The sequence below is a fragment of the Falco biarmicus genome, chromosome 2 (assembly GCF_023638135.1).
Source record: "Falco biarmicus isolate bFalBia1 chromosome 2, bFalBia1.pri, whole genome shotgun sequence".
Lineage (NCBI taxonomy): Eukaryota > Metazoa > Chordata > Aves > Falconiformes > Falconidae > Falco > Falco biarmicus.
In genome coordinates, this window is record NC_079289.1 from 83,826,765 (window position 1) to 83,851,947 (window position 25,183).

General features: G+C 43.0%; 1 protein-coding gene across 3 annotated transcripts in view; it reads left to right on the plus strand.

Annotated features, from left to right (window-relative positions):
• The window catches only part of SRPX (sushi repeat containing protein X-linked), a 48,042-nt gene continuing 22,859 nt past the window's right edge, over positions 1–25,183 (plus strand). For all 3 annotated transcript variants that reach the window (XM_056329601.1, XM_056329603.1, XM_056329602.1), the window contains exon 1: positions 1–171. In XM_056329601.1, coding sequence (XP_056185576.1) covers positions 102–171 — 70 coding nt within the window. In that variant the 5' untranslated portion in view covers positions 1–101. The remainder of the gene's footprint in view (positions 172–25,183) is intronic.

A 25,183-nucleotide genomic window follows, 5' to 3' on the forward strand; every position in this document is an offset into this window, starting at 1 on the left:
CGGGAGCCCGCTCGGAGAATGTCTCCGTCCCACTCCTCCTCCTCCGCCTGCCCCTTTGCCGCGCAGCCCTCAGCCGGGAAGGGCCGCCGCCGCCGCGCAGCATGGGGAGCTGCTGGCTGCGCCTCGCCGCGCTGCTCGCCCTGGGCGCCCGCCCCAGCCTGGAGTACGAGGGTAGGGAAGGGAGGGCAGGGGGCGGCGGGGGACGGGGAGCCCCCCGCGGCGGGGCAGCGGCCGGGGGCGCGGCGAGGAGCGGGCAGCGCGGTGGCGGAGCCGCCTCCCCCCGCCGGGCAGGGGGGCGCTGCCCGCCCGCGGCTCGGCGCGGTGCCCGGGGAGCCCGGAGGGGCGGCCGGGCCGGAGCCCTGGGGGCGGGGGGGCCTCGCTGCCTGCTCCCCGCCCGGAGCGCTTTGTGTCGTCCTCCGTCTCGCCCCGCGGCGGCCGTCGGCTCGCAGGCGGCCTCGCCCCCGGTGCGGAGTCGCGGGGTGTGGGCGCCACTCGGGGCTCTGTCCGTGTGGGCTGGAAGGGGGCGGGGTGCAGGTCGCGGCGGTGGCCGGTGGCGTTTGCACACCGGGCATCACACTCGCCTCGCCGTGCCCTTACCCGGGCACACTTACAGGGGGGCGAGGAAGGAGAAGACACCCGCCCAAAGCAGCTTAAGTAAATAGAGACTGTGTTGCCCTGAATTGTAAAGGGAGGCGGGCAGGATGTGTGTGATCTACTAGCCCGGGGCTCCTGGACCTTGGCACTTGGTAGCCTTTCACCAGTTTTTGTTGCCCATGTGTGGCTGCGCATGTAGAAAGCTAATCTGAGTTTTCAGTGTAAAAAATGATAGGGTGAATCTGGCTGGGTTCTAATGCTTCTAGTAATTAATTAAAAAAAAAAAAGTATGCTTACGCTGTTTCACTTATACGCATTTGCTTTGGCAGAATTTGAAATAAGCTCAAACTTAGGTCTGTGTCCATGCAAAAGGAAATGGGCATGTAGGTCTGCCTGTTGTTTTAAAGCAGCTGCATCATGTCAGATTGAGCATTGCTGACTTGGCAGACCTCGCAAGCAAAGCCAGTGTAAACTGGCATGCAGTGGTGGTTTGACAGGTGTAGTCAGTGAAAACTTGTGGTCAGCACAGAGCCTTCCAAGTGGGCATTGCTTCAGGCTGAGGTGCGTTCCTGCAGGCTGATGGTGAAGGGAGGCAATGAACAGGTGAGGAAGGTATCTAATACAATTCACAGCTGTGCATGCAGAGAACCTCTGGTTCTTGGGGATACCTCTTTTTTTCTATCCAGAGCTATCCCTACTTAAGACATAGTTCTGCCTACAGAGGGGCATAAAATGGCATAATGATGGTATTTGTGAGTTGAAGTTAGCTTTTCTTATTTTTGTTGGCGTGCTTCAAGTGACTTTTTTCCAGTATGAAAGATGCTGGAACACACGTTTATGCTCTTTCTTTACAAAACACTAAGGTATTGGACACAACAGTTGCTAAATCAACAAAGACAACAGAAGTTTCTGTCCTAGTATTTCTCAGAGGACTATTGTACTGCCAGACTCTATTTTCTTAGGAAGGCGGCTGAATGCTTTACTTTGCGGTTCATGCAAATGTTTGTCTTCAGTTGGTTTACAGAGGATGCTAATATATCCTGTCCTCTTTTTTCCTAAAAGGTCAAATGTAACCTCTCTAATCTCAAAAATCTAATTTTTGCATGTAATCTTCAAGTTGGCTGCACAATAGCCTGCTTGTTTCAGCTTTCACTCATTTGAAAGTCCAATTTTCCTCTTAATGCTTAGTGTCGAAGGCTCCAAAGGGCTTAAATCACCAGCAGCTGTATTTGTAAACCCTAATATGAAGTTAATGTTTCATGTTCCATTTCATCTGTCTGTTTGTTTCTTAATAGGTAAAATGTGATATTCTTTCAAATCTTTATTCTCAATATGAAATCTAACAAAACTGTAAATAGGTATTTTCTTTTAATGGTACTGCATTGGTATGTAACTGTGCACATTAGGTACAGAATGCCATTAAGTAAACTAAAACAGACTTCCAAAAAAAAATCTCCATAGGATGCATCTTGAATACAGATTATATATGCCACATGCTTTAGTGAACTGTTACCACGAAGTTGATACTTGACTGTTTTGTAGACAAAGCCAAACAATCTATTTTGGATTAGTAGACTGTTATCTAAACATCAGGAATTGTCCAGTCAGCTCTTGAATTCACCATGTGGTTACACTGAAGTTTTTAAGTGTAGAACATTTGTGCTCAAATTGCCCAAAGATTATGGCGAGTACCACACTAACTAGAAATAATTTACATGCCATAGAGTTCTGTGATCAGTATTTGATGGTAAGCAGTAAAAATCAAGACAGTATTCTTCCTGCAAAAGTGTCACTGTATTAACTGTCTCTTTGGCATAAAGATGGCAACTGAAAAATACTTGAATATTTAAAATTCTTAAAATACTTAAAAGCATTTAAAGCAACTGCTCTGTCACCTATAACTGTAGTTTCAAATCTCGAAAGGATGCCCATGGTATTTTTATGTTGTTCCATTCAAAGCCTGTGATGCACTGATGAAATCTGTCTGATGGCACTACTCAGAGAAAAGTCCATTTGCTCTTCAAGACCATTTTAGAGATGCACCTTTTGGAAGTTAAAACAAGCGTAAAACCTTTTCCTTAAGGACTAAAAGGGGAGATAGGATATTTGAGCTCTTCAGTGACTGTTTCTTATCAGATTCTTCTACTCTTCCCCAGAGCTCCTCCCATCTTTTCTTGTTTTCCAGGCTGTGAAAAAGCAGTGTAGATCCTTATCCTATTGGGCTCAGGCAGAGCACTGCTGAGCATCCAGTAATAACCAGGGTGAGGGTACAGCTGTACATATATATATATATATATATGTGTGTGTGTGTGTGTGGGTCTGTCTTTGCAGAGTGGAAAACCTGGCTGAGCCCAAAGAGTGGTGGTGAATGGAGCTACATCCAGCTGGCAGCCGGTCACAAGTGGTGTTCCCCAGGGCTCAGTACTGGGGCCAGTTCTGTTTCATATCTTTATCAATGATCTGGATGAGGAGATCGAGTGCACCCTCGATAAGTTTGCAGAAAACACCAAGTTGTGGGGAGAGTGTTGATCTGCTTGAGGGTAGGAAGGTTCTGCAGAGGAATCTGGACAGGCAGGACTGATGGGCTGAGGCCAGTTGTAAGAGGTTTAGATTGGGTATTAGGAAAAATCTCTTCCCTCAAAGGGTGGTCAAGCATTGTAACAGGCTGCCCAGGGAAGTGGTTGAGTCACCACCATCCCTGGAGGTATTGAAAAGACGTGTAGATGTGGTGCTTAGGGACATGGTTTAGTGGTGGACTTGGCAGTTCTGGAGTAGCGGTTGGACTCAATGATCTTAAAGGTCTTTTCCAACCTAAATGATTCTATGATTCTATATACATGTGGAAATCATTTGTTTGGTGTTTTGGGTACATGGAGATGAATTCAAGTGGTGCTGCACAGTGTAAGACTGTTGTGCTTGTGTCTTTGCACTTTAGACTCAGGAAAGGAAAAGCTAATCTATGATAAAATTAATCGGAAGTGGTTATACTGCATTAAAAAATAAACTGTGCATTGGAACAGGATATTGACATCAAGGAACAGTGAACCTCTAGAGAGATGCCATTAAAATCACTTGAAGACCATGTAATATTTACAAGACTGTGTTCAAAAGCTGTATGAGATTTAATTCAATGAAAACCAATATATGTGTGTGGTATGCTTCTAACATATGTGTATATTTGGATTAAATATGAGCAGATGGAAGTGTGGTTGTGGAAAGGGTAGTTCTTCTCCAAGTTGCATTGTAGAGCAAGGGGTCCATCTGTGGGTGAGACTTCTGCAGCCATTCAGGGAGGCAGTCCTTGCACAATTGAGTTTATACTGTAACTAGGCAAAAGATAGGAAGACAAAATTGAAGGAAGCAAAATTTTTAAGATTGCTTAGAGTCAGATGGCAGGCTTTAAAAAAACATCTGGTATTGCAATTAATAACTTGATTCCCACTCATAGCTCCTATCCATCAGACCAAGCTGCAAAGTGGTCAAGAAACAGTCTCCAGGTCCCTAAGCAGCTGGTGCTCTGCATTGCCAAGGGTGGGGCCTGTTGTGACAGCTGAGGGTTTTTTTGTTGATGTGTGGGGTTTTTTTAGATCCAGCTTGCTGTCTGCCTATTAGTCTTAGGTGGTAATTCCTGAAGAGGTACAAATAGGATCCACTTGTGTGCACAGGTCCCCTGAAGATGCGGGTGTTGATACTGAGCTTGTGGTGGACACGGACCTGGGTGTTGTGTATGCTGTCTCGGCACAGAACAGAAAGGCAGGGGCTGCCCTCAAATCACTTGCAGTCCAAGTAAAAGACAAAAACCAGCACAGGAATACAAGCAGATAAGTATGTCCTAACAACAGCTTTATCCAAAGAGTTGTGCTTTGGATGGGTTGGCTCCCTCTAAATTAGCTCCAGTTTGCTGAGTGGTTGCGTAGGAATGAATAAGACTTCCAGCAGCAGAGCTAATGGAAATGACATTCTCAAGTGACCTCAAATGCAACAGATCTGTTTATATCAACCAATAATGTTAACTCATCCCCTGACACTGCTTTCATATTTTCCCACGTGAAGTGGGCCATCTTCATGAGCTGTAGTAATTCCCTACTGAAAACTCCTCAGGGTTTTGAGCATTACCAAAGCACTACATTTCTTTCTGCGTGGTCCTTAAGTAATCAGGTCATGACATCCTCGTGCTGGGCCTGCTCTGACAGCTCGCTCTTCAGCAGCACCTGGGGGCTTTGGCACAACTGCAATTTCCAGGGTGAGATCACAGGAACAAAGAGTGAAAGTCAGAAAATCTTAAGAGGTGCTTTGGATGAGTTGCTTAGCTGTCCTTTTTCCCCACAGTGAAATACACCTTGCCAAAGAGCACAGGCAAGCTACCTGCATATAACGGCTTGAGTAGTTAGGTCTAGGCAAGCATTGGAGATGGTACAGGAGGTGCAGCAGAACAACTGGTGGCAGTTATTCTTTATCCCTGTAAGCTGCTGTATCCCTTTTATTGTTGGTCCACTGCAATAGTAAATGCTAGCAGGCATGACATGGGCTTCCCAAACAGTTAGAGCGTATAAACTCAGTGTTTATAATAAAAAAATTGCAATTGAGATTGCCATCAGTACAGGCGAGGTTCTTTTTTCTGTGGAAAGTAAGAATCAGCTTATAAATTGGATTATCAGGAGCGCTGATTCTAAAACCAATTTGGAAATGTTGATGTTGAGGTGTGTTTTACTGTAGTCTTATCTCTGACAGTTAAACCAGTAGTTGTAAATGAACATTACTGAAATAGATCTGTATTTTTTCCTCTCACTTTAGAGACATGAATGGGATGGTTATCAATTGGATCAAATTTGTGGGTGGTGAAGGTGCAGGGAATAAGATTTGGCATGCTGTTGTATCAGCATTCAGTGGAATATGCCACTGGGTTGAAAATTCAGAGTCCTTATGTATTTGATATATAACCTTAGGCAGGTTGCTTAGACTTACTTGTTCTTCCTTGCTTTTCCTGGTTGGAGATGCCTGTGTAAAAAGTCTACTACTTAGATACTGCTGCATACTGACTTACAGGAAGAATGGAGTTTGTGGGGTGAAGTCCATGCCCGTCTCCACTGTCAGATGTCTTGATGCACTGCTCATAAACCATAATTGACTGAAGACCAGTGTGTGAAGAGCGCCATTCACATGGATGTGCTGTAAAGACACTGATGATGAATCATGTATGAAAATATACTGATGTGTAAAAATACACTTAATTTTTTAGATACTAATACAATCATCTCAACTCTTGAGCTCTATACTGTGCTGCCATACATGAGATAAGGTAGTTTAAGGGTCTCAGGAGCATCTTTGGTTGGAAAGACTGTTTCCAGGGGATGGGTACGCAGCCCACTAAGGTGATTGGAGTGGAGAGCAATGAAGAGGCAAACACCAACACTCGCATCTCTCCCTGCCTCCACCTCCATCACACTACTAACTTTTTGTCCGAAAAGTGTATCAGTAATCTAATACTTCATGAAATTGCAATGTATACTGTATTTTAATACAGACTGTTATTTAATATTGTCAATCTTCGTGCCTTTTTATGGTACTTCTGTGAAACTTCTGAAAGTACAAATGTATTTTCCCCAACTGAGGTAACAAATTGCGTGTTCCTCTGAATACTTGGCTAATTTTTCTGCCTCTGAAATGGCTGTGTTGGTTGGTTGTTTCTTTTTGATTTGCTGTTTCGAGTTATGTTACATGTTAAAAATCGCGGTGTGCTGGGGATTGTCTGTTTCACAAGGCATTCACTTAAATTATTTTAGTGCAGTAAATGAACAGCTCAGTATACAGGACATGGCTGGCTGACCAGCACTTCTCTGCCACTGTTTCTAGCTATTGAATATATTCAAAGGGCACTGTTAAGGTTGTTCAAACTGAAAATTGATGCTGCAGTACCTTGAAAGTGACTCCAAATGATAGGTTTTAACTTTAACAGTTCTGATCTTTCCTGTAACTTGAAATAGCCACTGAAGAGCTCTGCCAGAGCTTGAAACCACTTCAACTTGTCATGTGGGATATCTTTTCATGAAGAGAAAGGATTTTTATATTTCTTGAGACACGCATGGAAATAAATTATGTTTTCCCAAGTTAATACATATGGGAAGCTCAGCTTTGCCAGTAGTTTCCTTTGGTTTACCTGAACAATCTTGACAAGTTTTTGTTGTGCTTGAGGAAATAAATGGTGGCTTTGCTGTGCGTTGCACAGAAACATGGGAGGAGTAGTTACATGGAGAGTTAAGCTCTGTCCAGTGCAACATCAGGTTGATAAGGAATCCTTCCCCCACCCACCATTATCTCTAACTAGTTTCTTGGCAGCTGCAGGGATTTTCCCGGAGAGAAATGTCTAAAATTATATCACCCTTTTCACTTCTGTGAAGATGGAAGGAGAATTTGTTTAGTGTGGGGACACATTAAGAGCCTTTCTACTGGCAGCCAAAGTGAATCTTGTCAAAATACCTTGGTGCTGGACTACTGTTAAAATGACGCTTTTCTGCTGAAAGGCTTATTGGAGGAGAAAGTCTTGCTCATAGGTTTTTGCTTCTTTCCTGAACAGAAGTTACTGGACTGGCTGTGCTGCAGTTCCCTGGTTTGGCTGGCTGGCCTTCATCACCAACTCCTGCTTTTTATTTTCAGTGCTGGTTTTGTGCATTCTTCTTTAGCACTTAGCAGATGCTACCTTGTACAAGCAGCTACTTTGCACTCCTCCATATCCTTCTCAACAGCATCTCTTTTTCTGGTTAATTTTGGGAGTTGCACTCTCCAGGAAACATTAGACAACTCTGGCCTGTTTTTGCTGATGAGGGTGGACTCCTTGTTCTCTTCACGGCTGTCCTGGGCTTCCTCCTACCCATCTGCCTGACTCCAAGCTTGCTGACATTGGGCAGGATCCCTTGCCTCGGTCCCTGTTTGTTCAGGTGCTGACGTGGTAGGGCCCTGGCCGGGGCTCCCAGGCATGTCTGCAGTACAGCAGAGATTTCCAAAATGGATTTGTCTCAAACCTCCTCTTGTTCCTATTTTCCGTTGCTGGAAACATCTCTTCTCTCACCTGGGTGGCAGTTTTCAACTCTTTTTCTACTTTTCTGCTTGTGTTTTTTAACTTACCTCTTGACTTTGAGGTGGGCAGCCTTGCTTTCTTGCCTTCCCCTGTGTGAGCATCCCTGGCTCCCTGGGTGTGAGCAGCGTGGTGGTTTCATTTGATCTCGCAGCAAGTTGCTGCAGTCCTCCAGGGAGAGGGAAGCCTGCTCGTGAGGCCAAATTGGGATGTGGCTCACATAAATTTGTGTAGGATGTCTTCCTTTACTCTGTTGTGCTATTTGGTGTGAAATAGGCACCGAGGGTGGGACCCATTTTACAGCTTTGAATGGTGCTGTCTCTTTCAGCAAGCCTTCTGTGGGTCTTTGCTGCCCTAGTTTTGGCTGTCGAACCTTAGCTGGGTACTTGGGAGAGCTGCTGTGCCCTCCCGGCAGTGTGCTGGGCAAATTACAGGCTGGGAGAGGGAAACACCCCAAAGCCGTGCTGGGGTGCTGAGCCTCTGCCGACGTGTGCAACTTGGGCTGGGAACAGTTGGACTTTTTTAGCGAAGGTTTTTGCCATTTGAGCAGATACAGTTTGTGTAACTTCACTCTTCTTGCTTACTCAGTGAAAATGTGTCTTCATCTGAGGACACGTGACATCAGTGGGGTTCAGGTTAGCTGCTCTGATGCATAGACCTCAAAAAGAAATGAGCATGCTTTAAATGATGCATGTTCTGGGTTGTTCTTGTGAGACGCTAGGTCATATGAACTGTTTTCAAGGAGCTGGGGCAAAATCCATAACAAAAAACATGCAGGATGTGTATTGTAAAGAGTCCTGATTGCATTTGTTTGATCAGAACTGGTGAGTAAATTTGTCTACATGTGTGTGTATGGGCATTTGATTTGTATAGTCTTTGAATTGTGACATGCAGCTGTGTCCTTTGGAGAGGCACAGAAGAAACTTCTGTAGATTTGTAGGAAAATATATAGCATTAAAGTTTATGCTGTTGCTATCATTTGCTCCAGATCTTGCAGTGGATAAAAATATACACGTACGAGATTACTCCATATAGGCAATTTGGGTGATTTAGAAGTTCGTGTTATAAGGAAAGTTTGCTTTGAAGATTCTGGAATTACTTGGTGGTGTTACAGAAGGAAACTTTTGTTTTCTAGTCACGTAAAATTTAAAATTTGTTACAGCTCTGAATAGACAGGTTTTCTTACAATTTGAACAGTGTGATTGAAGACATCTGATTTTGTTTTCCCCTACTTCTCACCCTCTTATTGTTCTTTTCAGGAAATGCCATTGCCATTTAGGGTACTGGATTTAGATGTGTTCTACATATATCCACTAAGAATAGCACTGGAGTTTGAAAGTAGTCATGTATTCAGGCTTCTCCAGCAGTGCCTTGTCATGCTGCATGGTTTACCCAAAGCCTACACTTAACCAGTGTGGGCTGGCAACATGAGTCACTTAGCAAAGTCTGTCTACTTTCAGGCTGTACCGTGAGAGTTTTAACTTGCTAGGGTCTGTGGTCCATCCTGGTCTTTTGTTATGCTTCCTGATACTGACTGGCCAGATGGGGGGAGATGCTGCTTCTAACTCCTGCCTCAAGGGTCAAGCTATGAGCCTATGCCAATTACGCTTTTTTTTAGAGATGTCAACTTTAGGGCAGTGCACTTATAAAAAATTACTTGGTTTGAATCTGCCTGTCTTGAGTCCATCCATTGTGGCTTTTTAGTTGTACTGTGTCACTCAGAAGTGGAGCAGGCCAAAATTAACATGCCTCTATCCAGCTATTCTTGAAGATTAAAAACATGTTGGCTCGCAGGCATTCACTCTTCTAAGCTGCCCAGAGAGATATAGCAGAAACAATACCCCTCGTGCTGAGTTACAGTGGCATACTTTACTTTTCTGGGAAAGGAATGGATGTGGGTGCCTCATGCTGAAAGGAGGTGCCTTTCTTATTACTGTAGTAAGGAAAAAAAGGGTGACTTGCTGAAGCTGGTTTGTTTTTTTTTTTTGATGGCATCTGACTGGTAATTTGTGTCAGCTTTGTACCACTGATTCCTTTTTGTGACGTGAAGGCAGCTGGCTAGCCTGGGTCTGCATCCCCTTTGTAATGTGGTTCGCCTGGAGAGCTTTGACTCAAACCATTCATACAAGGAGCAAGTACAGTTATTGCTGTTGTATGTGCAGCGTATCATATTAAGTAAAACAGTGTGGGTGTCTTGAGTTACAGAACTGCTACAGGTTGTTCTTGGGTCTCCTTAAAGCTGCAAAGGGATGATCTGTGCCTGGTTGTGGTTCTGGGCATACCTGTGTGCTCTTCTGGTGAATCTTTCCATTGCTTTCATTACTGCTTCAGTTACAATTTCTGGCTGTGTTTCCATTTCAGTAGGTATCAGGAACCACCACCTTTTGAGTTTCTCATTGGTACTTGACAGTTGTGTATTTCCTACCTCATTACAATGTCTGGGAGAAACAGGAGGTAACTGTAGGCATAAGCTTGCTTTGACTTGAGTTTAAGGAAATTTCCAGTCAAATGTATCAAATCCCGAGTAGTTCTATAGTAAAGGTGGCGGCAACTTCTGTATAAATGCCAGCAGTGCTGTTGGTGTATCACTGATGCCTTTTTGTCCTTTCCATCAGTACATTAGAAGCTTGCAGTGGTTAACTGGCTGACGACTTGTCATCTTCTTGGAAAATATGAACACCTGAATTGGTTTTTCGCTCTGTTTTTTAAGAGAAGTGCTTCTGATTGGGGATTCTGTGCCTCATTCCAGCTGAATGTCAAAACCAAGAATATAAAACTGTACCTTTAGATGGCTCCAAGGCATTTCAGACCTCTTAGATACTAGTAACAGCGCAGTATGTGCATTACAGCCGTGGAAGTTCTTTTGTTGTATTCTTATCCAGAATCATCCTTTTGCAGTATTTTTGTTTGCCAGTTTGTAGGGAAATCTTCAATATGTGGCATACTTATAAAATTACTTGGACATTTTAGCTATAACATACATTAAAACCCACATATATTGTGTGTGCAATTAGAGACAGCTTGTAACTCATGAGAAAGATGATTGATTTATAGTTGATTTCCCTGTTGGCAGAATAAACTGGTTTGCTAGAAGAGATGAGTAGAAGGGAATTGAAAGTAAGTCCTCCATCTGAGTTAAAAAATACTTCCCTATTTGTAAGCCCCTCACAAGGAGAATGGGGTTTAATTTATTTGCAGTGGGTGGATGTTATATTTTAGATCCCTGGTCTCTCTTTACTGTTCTGCCTTTAACAAAGCTATTCTTTATTGCACAAAGACAATGACAAGGCAGGGCGGGGAACAGAAAAAATTCATATTGTAGTGTGTACACATGAGAATAATTCCATGTATTATTAATGGTTTTTGTGGTGTAGAGCCTGATGCTTCTCAAGATTCCAGTTCACAAGAAGCCATGCTCTCCAAAATGTTCTCAGGCTTTCTTGGATGAAGACACCGTGGTAAGTGAGACTGGCAAATCCTTGGCAACAGAAGTGTGCAAAGGGAAGCTGCATAGATTAGTTACTGCACAGTTTAAATAAACTTCAACTGAAAAGCCCTGTGCACCAGTACTATCCAACAAACTGCAGGCTCTCCTCCTCATCACCCTTCTCCCAAGCCTTTGTGACAGCTGATGCAGCAACTTACGTTTTGGATTATATTTGCTCAGACAGTTTTTTAAAAACCATCCTATTTAATTTCTAGTCACTTCTAGTTTCCACTGTGAAAGGAGCTGTGAGGAATCCCGGCCATCACAGTGAGATACACTGTGTGTGTGTGTGAGCAGGGGAGGAGGAAGGCTTGGCAGGCTCCGCAGTATACAGCAGCCTACAAATTCATACAGAATTGCATCTCTTTTGAGCCTTTAGTTGCCAGCTGCCTGCGATGAGTGCTCCAGTCCTGTAACAAGGTCCTGAAAATTTCTGAAGGCTGGAGTAAGCTTTATATCAGGGAGCTGGCTGATGTACTGGTCCTGCTAACAGCTTCTTGCCAAGGTGGCAGGTTGTCGAGGCATAGTTGAAACGACCTGTAATATAGCTGATTTTTCCTAGAAAACGATTTCTGCTCTCAGAGCTAGCTGGGTGAGGGAGTTGGAACCAGGGAGCTTATTGCCAGGTCTTGTTGGAGGTTGCCCTTGGCCTGATTTCTTTCTGGCAAATGTTGACTTGCCTCAGGCTGCTGTTGAACTGGTGCCTTTGCAAATAAGAGATGCCAAAGAGCCTGTGCACTGCAGAGGGACAGAGTGGTGAGGCGCAAATGACTGGACAGCTGCCATGTACAGCTTGTGTAACGCCTTGCCTTCTGCTGGGAGTTGATGCTGAATGTAACATACTACTTTGTTTGACGTAACAAGGCTGGTACTGGACTACGTGTAAACAGCGGCAGAGTAATGCTGATTGCCTTCTGCACACAGGACACACCACACTGTGGAACTGACTGCACAGTATGTTTCCAATTTTGCATATCGTAGTAAAATTTCATAAGAAAGCAGGGAAACTTTAAATCATGAAAAGAAATCAACAAACTTGACAGCACGTTTGTAAACAGGCAAGTGCATGGATCCTTTGATTATTGTTTGGTCTAACTGTAGTGGAAATCCATGTCAAATCTTTCACAATTTTTAATGACATGGGATCAGACTTGTAAATGGAAGGTGAGAGCACTAAATCAAGGAACCTGAGCATTCCAAAACCATAAAGCTGAAGAGATTTATTTTTTTTCCCCTCCTGTGAAACATCGTGCCTGGTTGAGATACACAGAAAACTGCAGAGCTGATATTTTTTGATTATTTAAAAAAAAAGGGGGGGGGGGGGGGGGAAGGCTTTCAGATTTCTCATTTCTACATAGAAGACTTCAGGGTTAGGATTGTCCTGGTGCCGTGAGGGCTGGCAGCAGGACAGGGACCTCCCCCAGCAGCCCAGAGGCAGCGAGCAGAGCTGGGACGGGGACCAGCCTCTGCTGCAGGGACAGGGTGGCTCAGAGGCCAAGCCAGGGGGCCTGATGGGTGAGGGGCTGGCAGGGTTTGAGCTGGTGTGTTATGGGGAGTGTTTGACCTCCAGCTGGATTTTGGGTTAAATTCCACATTATTTACAGTGTATTAATTCTTAGTAATGATTTAGGGTATGGTTTCAATTTACTGTGAAAATTATTGCTAGCTTATTACTTTTTGTGTGGATTTCTTAATTCCACCCCTCCGCCCCCCATTCATTCTTTGACATTCTCCCTTTTCACATCCCTATCTCCAGTCTGTATGACAAACTTGCAGGTTGTCAGTCTGCCTTTAATGGCAAGCCCTGAAAACTCACAAGTCAGTTTTTCAGACTTGGATGATTCTGTGAGGAGGAAACAGTGAGAAATACGATGGCATCCCTATCGTGCCTTTATGAAAAACAACAACTGATCTTTGCTGTACAGATGTCCCCAGTTTCTTTGAACATAATAATATTTTGACACTCAGAAGAAACTTGGTAGGACAAGAATACAAACAAATCCGTAAACCTGTTATTTAAAAAAGTCTGTTCTGCTGTGAGTTTGGCTTGTTCGTTCTGTGAGCCTCTAGTTGCCGTCTTCAGGATGTTTATGAAACTTGAGCAGTTTTTCAGTACTGAGCTGCCTTTGTGAACAACTAAAATTCATAGAACTGGCTACTAAAGGATTATATCCTAATTAGGTTAAGTGAACCCTGACCTTGGTAGTTTGAAGTTGTCTGCCAGCTTGCTTGCTGGAGCTGCTCGTTCCTGCCAGATGTGGTTCATCAATGCTAGGTGTCAGCCTCCCCAGTAACGAAAGGGACCCAGAGCATGGCTATCCTAGAGTAACGTAGCTACACTGAATACAGTGCGACTTCATATTTCCCTGCTTAGCCCTGCTGCTTCCCAGCACGCTCTGCCCTGGTGTCAGGAGGCTGGGGCTGAACCTGCTGCTGCATTTCCAGGAACTAAAGGAGACGGGGCATTATCTTTTTTGCTGAGGACCATGGTGCTGGCCGTCTGCTCTTGGACTCACAGGATGGGAGGGATGAGGAGAAGAAAGGGGTGCTGCTGGGTATTTGGTAGTGATGTGATGCAGGTGGGAGGAGGGGAGAGGTGGGTGTGCATGATCACTATCTGTGTTGCCCTGCACTAGCTGGGGATGCACTTCTGGTTTGTGCTTCCCCAGGTGTCTTGTTGCCTGGCTGAGTGGTGCAGAGGCTCTGCTGAAGCTGGGACTGGGTTACCAAGGGAGAAGGAGAAGCCCACTGTATTTGCTGCAAGGACTAGGAAAAATTTTGTTTCCATTTTGTCTTCAAGCTCGTACCTTTTGTAGAACCTACAGATTAGCCCCATACACATTCTTCTCTCCAAAAAGGTTTCTTTTAGGGTCCTGTTTTAGGTGCTTCAGTCACCTCTGCTGTTTCTAATAGTGGCAGTAGATTTTCACCGCCCTCTTCCCTCTCCTGAACGAGCAGTGGCAATTCTGGAAACATGGCTTCAGTGCATTGGGGTAATGAGTTTTAAGGTGTTATATTGATATTGCCAGGTTTCTCTTTGCCTTAAACCAACAGTTAGGCTTCCAAAGACTAAGGAAATTTAATTTTATGTTGATGTATTTTTATTTACTTCCTTGTTTGGGGCACTTGATGCCTCTGAGCATTGTCTTTGGCAGTATGGTTTAAATGTGTATATATATATAATATAAAGCTAACGCTTCTCATGAATCGTGTAATTTCATCAGATACAATTCAAGAGAACCACCAGAAGATCAAAGTCTAGTATATCAAAAGCCATCAATACAGTGTGTTTTTTCGTAGTATTTTCGTAATACAGATGTATCATAGTGAAACTGGAGCATCTAAGCCCATATCCTTACAAATGGCCTTGGTAACCGCTCTTTCAGAAGGAAATCTGTTTACCCTCTTCTTTTCAGTGGGAGTGGGAACTTGGAGGATATCTTTCTGATAGGGAGTTGCCCTGACATGGATGTTAATGAAAAATGAGCAAGGGTTTGGAGGGAGTATCTCAAACGTTCCTTTAAAATCTAATCAGCATTATTTTATGCTGACTGTAGCAAAAGCGCTTTTGAATCTACCTTAGGATATGATTAACATTTATTATTTTAAGCAATATGAGCAAGCCACTTCTCATTGGTTGGTTTATATAACTTGTGTGCTTTTGGCTGTGAACTCCATATTAAACACTGTTTGTTTTGAGACTGTTTTTATTACTAGTCTTCAGGAGTAAATTAAATTCCTACCTCCTGAGCCTTGACAGCAGTTATTTACTTTTTCCTTCAATTGCTTAGTTTGCTATTTTAAGCTCCTCTGCCCTTTTTTCTTTCCCCACCTGTTTTTCAGTCGTCTTTGCTCATTTTTTGACCTGCTGACTGCCCTGCATAGCTCTGAGTTGTTCCTTCAGCTCTTCTTCCCTGGTGTAATGCCTGCTTTTTCTCCTTTGTGATACCCTTGCAAAGCATTAGTAAAGCATGAGTAGTCCTGGAGTCCTTAGAAGTCTCAGTTTTTCTTCCAAGAAGGGCCTCCAGTATTAATACCAACAGCCCTTAATGCTTTTGTCTGTTTGCAGGTGTCAAGGATAAAATGCTTTAATTTTTTTATTATATATTTTATATATATATATATTATATATATATAATAGCATTATATAAATTAGATAGAGACTTTGCTCTAGAACCCAACGTTCATGCTTCTAGTTTCTTTAAAAGAAAGCTGCTCACATGGAAGTGAGACATAAGTGTGCTGTGACAGACTTCTGGACTGCAGTTGGATTTATTCATAAGAAGATAACTAGTGAGAAAATGTAAGCTGACAAGTTGAAGCTAACCTGGGGAGAAGTCCTGCTTGAGGCAGCTGAGGATAATGAGCCACAACAAAAGATACAATTTTTTTTTTTAAGTGGTGACTTAAGCAGAGAAAGTGAAGGAAAGTTGCTCAAGGGAGAAGTCCTCAAGGGAGCTCGCTGCCAGTGTAGGGTTTACAGTGGTTCTCTGTCACTTCTGACACTCACTGCACTTACTAAAGAGCAAGAAGAGGTCACAGTCAGTAACTTCAAATTTTTCCACTCCCCTTATGTTTTCTAGGAATTTGTTGGAGAGTTCCCTATGGATTACAGGTGCTCCTGATGCTAGTTTTCAAGTGTTGGTGTAGTGTCTGATACTTACAGCTGAGATTTTTTTTTCCTAGGGAGCCTTTCTTTTAGTCTTCTCATAAAATCTGAAAAATATGTTTAAAATGGCAGAGCTTCTGAAGTAACATGTGACTCAAGGATAAGAGAAGAGAGGAAAGCAGCGTGTCTGGTGCTGTGGTATTAAAGGATACTGAGATGTGCCAGTTTGAGTTTCAGCATTTAAAAAAAATAATTTGTTCCATCTGTCACCAGTTCAGAATAGATCAGGATTAGTTTTTGATCTCTTCCTTTGGAAGGTTATCCCAAAGTCCACTGGAACTTGTCATTAAGGAGACTTTCAGTTTAAATATTCTTTACTTAACTAACCAGTTACTAGTAGTTCTACCTTTTTTAGTTACCAGTACTAATACATCTTTTCAGTCCCTTATTGGCATTCTGTAGGTTTTTCTGCTGTTTTCTCCTGGTTTTCTGCCTTTTCAGTCTGTTCCTAAAATGTAGGCCTGCATTACAGACCCTATAATATCTTAATGTATGGGGCGAAAAAGCATATTGAAGTATGTTCATAGGAATTATTTCTCTGGATCTTAAAAGATAACACACTTACCTGTAAGATAACATTTGCCTCTTCAGAGTCCCAGTTTGCTTTTCCATCTTGCAGTCTTCTAGTGCACCTAACATTTCACCTGCTCACAACGTACGCTGTCCTCTCATCCTCTCCCCGTTGAAGAAGCCTCTGAAGTGTCATGTTTATGTAGGGCTTTATGTGTAATTCAAGCTTGATTTGTTATAAACTTGGTTTCTTAAATTTCAAGAGAAAAGTCTAGAAAAAAACCACCAACTGCCTCTGCTTAGCACAGAAGGTAGCAATGGCCTGTGAGAGCCCTTTGTGCTAAAAGAGTTTGTGACACAGGCAGGAGTCCCACGCTCAGGATCTGCTGCCCTGATGGAGGTGTACCCTGCCGTCAGGGATGGAAAGCGCTGTGGCATGTAAGCATTTTTATCTGAACAGAGTTTCATCCCAGTGCCTGAGGTCGTCTTTCACCCTTTCAGGTAACCGAGAGACAGATTAGTCAGTGAAACTGTTGAGTGAGGGTGGCTCTTGACTTCAGTGGTATGCAGCTTATCCAGTGTCCTGGAGGGCTGCAGCCATCCCAGCTCTTAGGAAACTCTGATGAGACCAGGTATGCGCAGCTGAATGATGCTGTTAACAGACCCATGTTGCTTTCTTTCAGTGAGGTGAAAGCTTTCTCTGCCAGCCCATCATTTCCACATGACTCCAAATTCACACAGCAGCTTGATTTTGGGGATGTGTGAGTAAGATCCATCAGCAAAACAATTTCAGAAATAAGTGCCTCTGGGCACTGGACACACATATCTAGGGGGTCACAGAGTCTCCAAAGTCCTGGCAGAAGCGGAGGGGTCGCTAGCAGGGTGCAGGTGGGCAATTCTCAGCTCAGGGTGCTGAACCACTGTGGAGAAAAGGACCAAACATTCGTCAGCAGAAGTGCTGAGAGAAGCTAGCCTAGAAAACAGAGGGCAGGTGGAGATGTGCTGCAGGGTTATAAAATAGCTGGAATTCCCTTAATTGCCTGGATCTTTGTGCTTAAGTAGATTAGGCTATTGTAGTCCATTTGACTGGTGACAAAGCTGTGAATAATTAATATGAGCTGGTGTCTGACAGGATGGGACAGAGTCCAGGTTTATCTGTTGACAAATGTGGACGATGCTGTGTGAGAGCAGCAAAGAAACCAGTGGTGCTTACAGACGTCCAGACCATGGGCAGTGTGTGGGCAGCCTTCGCAGAGCCTCTTGTAGGTAGTCAGGAACAGAGTGCAAATCCTTCTATATCAAGAGCTGTCTGTATTTTCCATACACAACCCTACAGCTGCTGTAAATAAAGAAGGCTTTGCTCTCCTGGTAGGCCTAACCTCTGGCTTAGACCACATATGTGCTCAGGATCACAAATATATTATGCAGTATGCAGCTATGGTAGCTGTGTTTTATGTAGAAGTAATGCAGTGTGTTGAAATCTGTTGATTAAGAAATGTATATTTTGTTCAGCTGAATTCATTTACATTTTGGCGTTCATGACACTTTTTGCCCATTCTTTGATGATATTCTGTGGTACTGTGACTGTTCTTGATCATAAAAAGAGATACTGCTATTAGTTTTTTAAATATTATTTATTAAAGACTTCCTTAAGCAAAAATCAAACTCCTCATGGCCTGAACAAAGGAAACATTCTTCTCTAACCTCCTCCCTGTTGGTCTCCTGCTGGCATAAGTAGCTGCCATTCAAAATATTCAGGGACTTCATTCATGCACCTGTCTTTTTGCGGTTTTTATTTTGTTTTGCTGAATTTCAGTTTATTGCAAGATCCTTATCCGGTGGAGCCCATTAAAAGGGAGAGCAAATGCTTTTGGGTCTTCTCTTGCCAGCTTAAAAAATCATGGAAGCTAACTTCTTCCTCTTTCTCTGCACCTAGTTACTTAAATTCGATTTGGCAATGAGTCCTAACAAAAAAAAAAATTAAACCCCCTCACTGGTCATGCTGAAAATTGGCATTTCGTGAGAGCACTGTTCATGTATGTTATGTTCAGATTTTTCCCTTTGAGCCAAGCTCCCAGCTTGTTCCCCATAGCACATCTACTTGATGAATCGTAGTGGTACCTTGTAGGTTGCCCTGTTCAGCAATCAAGGGAATGTGGCTTGTGTGGGACATAAGGAACAAAACCAGGAGATGACTGATATTTCTCTTGAAAATGTACTAATGTCAGCTCCTAAGTATATCTTTATTAGCTTCTTGAGGTGCTTTCCTTCTACACACACACAGAAATCAACACTTTATTTCAATAGTAGAGGCCTTTCATCTGTATGTTTCACCATTTTGTCTGTATTTTTTTAAAAAATAACTTTCGGTTGAAAACCAGCTATATATATGTTTTACAACTCTGAAATTGCATTTTAAGCAAAATTTGATGAAATCTTCACTTCCCACTGAATCATTCAAAATGTCACATCACAAGAGCAAGCCAGAACAAACCAGATTTTCCAGAACTAGGATTCTGGAAATGCTTCATTTGTTTTCATTGAAGGTAAGGACACAAATTTCATGAAGTATATTATTTTTTATGGCTTCAAGTGAAGAATATTTAAAAAATAATTATGCAAGGCCTTTGGTCATTTTATGGGTATACTGCAAGCAGTACTGGAATACACTGCTTATCCTAACACTGAACACATAATTGCAGTAGAAGCAAATGCGTTTGTAGTGGAGCAGGATATCTGGGAGCAGCCTATGACTGCACTAAGATTCCTGGACCGTGTGTGTGTTGGCAAAGACGTTTGTAGCCTATCCTTAAGTCTGCCAGCTCTTCCCTTGACTGCTGCTGTGTTATAGGACTTCTGCCTGGGTTGAGTCAGAGCCACTTGAACAACTTCCACTTTTATTACCAGTCTGGAGGGGGAAAAATAAACCAGAATCAGTGGTGGAAAGTGTTTTGCTTTGTATTTGTTGTATCTAAGATATCTGCATGTGTACATAAAAGAAAGCAGAGTTGAATTGTACTTTACAGAGCTTTCCTGGACTAACACTAACTTCTGTGTCCATGCAGTTTCCATCTCACCACTGATTTTTGAAGAGTAAGCTGCATGAGCATGGCTGCCTATTTCTGGATATGTGACTTCATTGAAATGAATGAGACGCCTTATGCCAGGAGTAGTGCTTTCTTTGTCACACAGGATTTGCCAGCATGTGAAATGAATTTTGTTGTGTTAGATAACTTCTATGTAAAGCGATAGTTTTCTCAACATTTGTAATTAATCTGTTTTGAAACACCTTCATGTCTTGCTGTCAGCTGCAGAGTTTCTTTGTAAGTCACATTGTGTCACAGATGGCAAGGGAGGGGGTAAGAATTATCTTTTGGGAAAAGAACCTCTGCCTGCATTTTCCTAATCAGATTTGTGATTTCTGTGTAATTGGACAGTTTTATTTCACAAAGCATAAGCTACTGCTGGCATGCAAACTTCAGACATCTCTGACCTCTTTTGAACTTGCTAATTCTGAAGCTTTCTGTTCTGCATTTCAGTTGTGCTTTGATTATGATGACTTTGAAAGAGCTGTTCTTTGATGGAATCTTGTATGAGGCATCTCTCTTGAAGCAAGTTAAAACCTGTGCTGTAACACACGGTGCTTGCATCTTTATCAATACTGAGACACAGTGAATTAATCTGTGTATAGCCCTGAGGGGATCTTCTTGGTATAAGATTACTTTCTGTGCCTGAAAGACTTTATACCTGCAAGGAATAGAAGCACAACAGTGGTGTGGAGCTTGTGAGTGTGCATCGAAGCTCAAATCTGTGCTATGTGTCCTTTTCCATAAATACAGGCAGGGAAATTTCTAAACGTCTCTGGAAGTTAATCATCTGGGCTACTAAACTGTGCATATGATTGTTAACTTGGTCTGGATGAGTGAGCTGTGTTTGGATTCAGGAGCCCTCTACTTCCCAGTTCAGCACTGTTCTTGCTGAATATGAGATTGTGGGGTTTCAGTGCTTTAACTTGCTTTCCCGTGCATTGCAAAGACAGTTTGGACTACTGACTGAGTCAAGCAGGGGACTGAAAAAGTGATGTGGCCAGTGGGAACATCCTTTGAGGAGGGAGGAGGGCAGATGAGATCTTTTGAGTTACTGTGCGTGTTGAACACTGTTTAGTATGAGCAGTTGCCATTAGATTCTCTACATTTTAAGCATGTTCATGAATAACAGTTGCATTTCTGTATCAACTAACCTGTAGGAAGGTTCAAAGTAAAGGAGCATCTGTCTATGTATTAATTGATTTTGCTGACTCTTCCTCTGCTGTTTGTTCTGCTTTGATTTCTGTAACAAAGTTTTGCGTTTGGGTTTTGGTTTTTTTATAGCCTTACAGCCCAGATGCAACAAAACACCTGAGTATACAAATACTGAAATCCCACCGAAGCCAATGGTTTTTAAGCATGAGCTTTGCCGAACTGGGGCATAATGTTAAACCAGTAAAGAATGAGATGAAAAACCTGGCTTTCTATTTTTACTACCATCATAAAATGAGTGCGAATATTTTTATACACAAAATAAAGCCCTCTAATGTGAAGGTCATGACCATTTTTGGTACCTTTTCTACCTCCTCATGTACATCTTCCAGACTTCTGAGGTCTTAGAGTGACCTAGCCCTGCCATAGTGCAAGAAGCACTACAGTCTGCTGCATGTAAAGCTAGGTTTTTAAATTCATATATTTGATCTGGCTTCAGGTACTGTGGAACATAAAACTCTAAGGCAAAGCATCGGAGTCACTAAATCCAGATGTTATAAGCTTATTGGTGGAAATTGACCATCCTTTTCTTACAAACACTTAAACTGATCAGCTGTTTGAATATGGAAGGAATTCCGGAGTGCTCCCCTCTGTTTTGAAGGATAGATAGCATGCGGAATGAATCTTTTCTCTCTTCCCATTATCAACAGTAGCCAGTGACCGTAGACCAGACGAGATGCCATCTAAGCTCATTTAATTCACATTGTTTCCCTGTGTGCAACACACAGTGTCATTACAACTGGTTTTTTTTGTTTGTTGTGGGTTTTTTCCCCACTTTGTTTTCCTTTTGGTTGTTCTGTGAAGTTTGCCATGCAGCTGAAATTGGAAATTATCACTATATTTTTAGGGTTGGTTTTTTTCTGTTCTCCATTTCCCAGCAATGTTCAAAAAGTTGTAAATGCAGTGATCTTTTCTGAAATACATATTTAAGTAAATTTGTCGAATCGCTTAGGTTGGAAAAGACCTTTAAGGTTATCAAGTCCAACTGCTGACCTAGCACTGCCAAGTCCACCACTAAACCATGTCCCTAAGCACCACATCCACATGTCTTTCAAATGCCTCCAGGGGTGATGACTCTACCACAATCCTGGGCAGCCTGTTCAAGCGCTTGACAACCCTTTTGGTGAAGAAATTTTTCCTAATATCCAGTTTAAACCTCCTCTGTTGCAGCTTGAGCCTGTTTCCTCTTGTCCTGTCACTTGTTACATGGGAGAAGAGACCGACCAAGAAATTCAGGCAGTTGTAGAGAGTGATAAGGTTCCCCCTCAGCCTCCTTTTCTCCAGGCTAAACAAACCCAGTTCCCTCACTAGCTCCTCATAAGACTTGTGCTCCAGACCCTTCACCAGCTTCGTTGCCCTTCTCTGGACACGCTCCAGCACCTCAGTGTCTTTATTGTAGTGAGGGACCCAAAACTGAACACAGTATTTGAGGTGCGGCCTCACAAGTGCCCAGCACAGGGGCACGGTCCCTTCCCTTGTCCTGCTGGCCACACTGTTTCTGGTACAAGCCAGGGTGCTGTTGGTCTTCTTGGCCACCTGGGCACACTGCTGGCTCATATTCAGCTGACTGTCAACCAAATTAGTGCTATATTTAAGACTTCAAGCTTCAGTAGAGCATAAACTGGAACATTGACTTCTGCTGATTTTCACAAATTTTACCTCAATTTTTGGTAGTCCTCATAAACCGGGAGCAAACAAGCATGAGAAAAGAAAAAAAAAGGGGGGGGGGGGGGGGGCTTAAGAAACTCAGTGGTGTAAATTGACAAAATAGTATCACCTAAAAAATATGAGCTTTTGTTAATGTGTTTTGCTGGACTGCAAGTACAGTAGATAGGAAACTCTTTAGTGTGTCTGGTGCTCAACTAGGGAGGAGAGCACCGCTGTTGAGAAAAAAGCCCTTATTGCAGGCTAAATGCTGTAGCCTCTTGTGCTTAAGTGCCTGAACTTGTCCTGTCTCAGGGCAGTACGCTGTAAGAAGTTTCCAATTGGTTTCGTGAACTATATTGTTGTTGTCTATAGCTTGTTTTCATTTGATCCAACTCGAAAGGAGTTAAGAAATGCCTATCTCAGTCCTGGGAAAATGCCTCTTAGAGCACACATTGCTTCCTTTTCTCAATTATAGAGGATTTATAGCACAATAGCGTGTTAAATGCTCATGTACACACCTGCGTACACAGTGCCTGCCTTGGCATCATGTTCTTGTGCCCCAGTTCTGCTAGCAGACCTGCATGGGTGAACCTTTGCAATGGGGAGAGGGGTCCTGTGTGTGTGACCCTCAATTTGCCCATGTGCCATCACTCACATAACCAGGGGCAACAAAAAATGGAGCACAAGAGTTCTCATTCCCTTTGTCCATATTGGTAATCCCAGTGGCCCTGGTGAAGATCTTACAGTGAATAACTCCACAAAGGTTTATATGCGATCATAGGCTTTGATGTTGTGTTTCTCACTTACCGGTGCTTTGGTTTTCCTTTTCACTTTTTTTTTTTTAATGAAACCTTTAAGTCTTCTACTGGTATTGATTTATCTTTTGTGCATTTTTATTGCCTTGCTGCTGTTTGTCACAATCAAATGATCCAGTGAGAAAATACCTGGTTTCAGGATCAAGATGGTGTGGTTTTATTGTTGTTTGTAGGATCAAGATGCCTAAGCAATTATTGATAGCTCTTCCAGCTCTGGAGACCTTTGAGGTGGTAAGGCAGAATGGAAAGATTGTTTTTCATTTAAAGGTTAATGCCATGTAATATCTGAAAGGTTTTATTGTGGAGGTTACCTACCCATTAGAGAGGTTTTGTCTGCCACAGCCTGAATTGGTGTGCCTGACAAGTGTGGTGAAGTTTGGGATCTTGTTGTCTGGAATAGTGTCTTTCTGTCTGCTTAGTCATCTGTGGTGCACAAAGAGTAATGTACTTAAGAAAGTCAGGGTTTGAGCAAAACTGAGGGACAGCAGAAGTCCTCTTAAAACTTCCTCTGCAATCTGATGGCATCTTTCTTCCTTCCCCGGCTCAGCAAATACCAACAAATTGATTGTCGCTTTTGTGTAGCAATCAAAGTACTCTCCTCCCAAAGCTTTTGCAGACATTAGCAAAAAGACAAAGGGAAGGACGATCAGATCCTAGAAATATAGGAAGTATCTTGCTCAACGCCTGGTTGGCTGTGTGTATTTCATTTACCTATCTTGTATTGTGTGCAGATGTGAATGTGTCACGGTAATCTGTGCTCATTCATGAATGCAGCTATATGCTCTGCTTGCTTCTCTTTCTTCAGCTGACCAAGGCCCCTGGCCAGGACAGCAAATGCTGGGCTGTAAGTGTGGAAATGGAGCCATCTTGAGAAACCGAGAATAGCAGTCTCTACTGAGTGTAGATTGTGGTACTAAAGCAGCGGAGTACTTCATCAGCTGCTTGATGTTGAATGTAAACATCTGTGATCAGTTTTGAGTGGGTTTAGGGTTAAACGAGTAGTCTCCTTCAGGCTGGTGAGACCACTTAAGGAGATACTTGTGTTTTGCTGAATGAGATTTGGCCTGAAGGCTGGCATCAAGACACTTGGAGTGAATTTGGCAACCATAAAACACAGGCAAAACTGATCCTGAAATGGTTTAATTTAGGTTTTGCACAAATAAGTAACTGTTGTGTGTCTCAATGTCCCGTTGGCTTGCTGGTTTGAACACTAAATGTGTTCTCTTAGTAATGAATTCTTCTTGTATGAGGATTTTTACCTTGTCAGAAGGCTTACTGTCATAGCTCCTCCTGCCCTGCCTGGCAGTCATATCCCAGGATTTATTCATTTGGCACAGACTTCTGGGTTTGTGGTGATAGACGCTGCCTATGTGTTTTCTACTATGTTGTGTGAAGTTGCATTAAAACTATGCTCTAATAAAAGGTATGTAAAGAGAAAGCTTTCCTATGCATCCCCCCCCTTATAAAAATGTGGTGATTATTTTGTGAATTAAGAAATCTTTTTTCCTAACATAAAGAAAATTGCCTAAGTCCATAAATCAATCTCGTAATAGATCAATCTTAAAATGGAAGTGTTATTTCATGTATTTGGCTTGTCATCTGCTACAACAAAATCCACAGCTGGTCTTTGCAGCAACCTGGTGTACCCTGAACCATGATGCAGGACATCTGTAAAGCAGCTTGTTGTTCTTGTCATTCTTCCTCAAATACCCAGTTTTTATACTGTGGTAATTTTAGCACTTTGAAGGCAGAACAATGCTTTGTCCTTATGTGGCTTGGTAGCTAATTTTGAATGTTTGTGAAGCAGAAATACTTGCTTTGTGGCCAAGAAGATGAAGATGAAACGGCAGATTGCTCAGGGTTGCTTATGGGGTGGCAGCAGTGGGGCATGAGGTGCCAGGTCAGGCCTCGTGGCTGCCGGGACAGAAGCCACCTGCTGCGGTGGGACAGCCTTGCTGCCACGTCAGGTGTGGTAAGGGCAGGTTTGTCAGAGCAGGGGCTGGGGGGTCAGCATGGAGAGAGGCAGGGAGGAGTAGCAGGGACAGGTGTGCCTGGAGACGGGAGAAAATCCAGCACCGCTGGGTGAGGCAG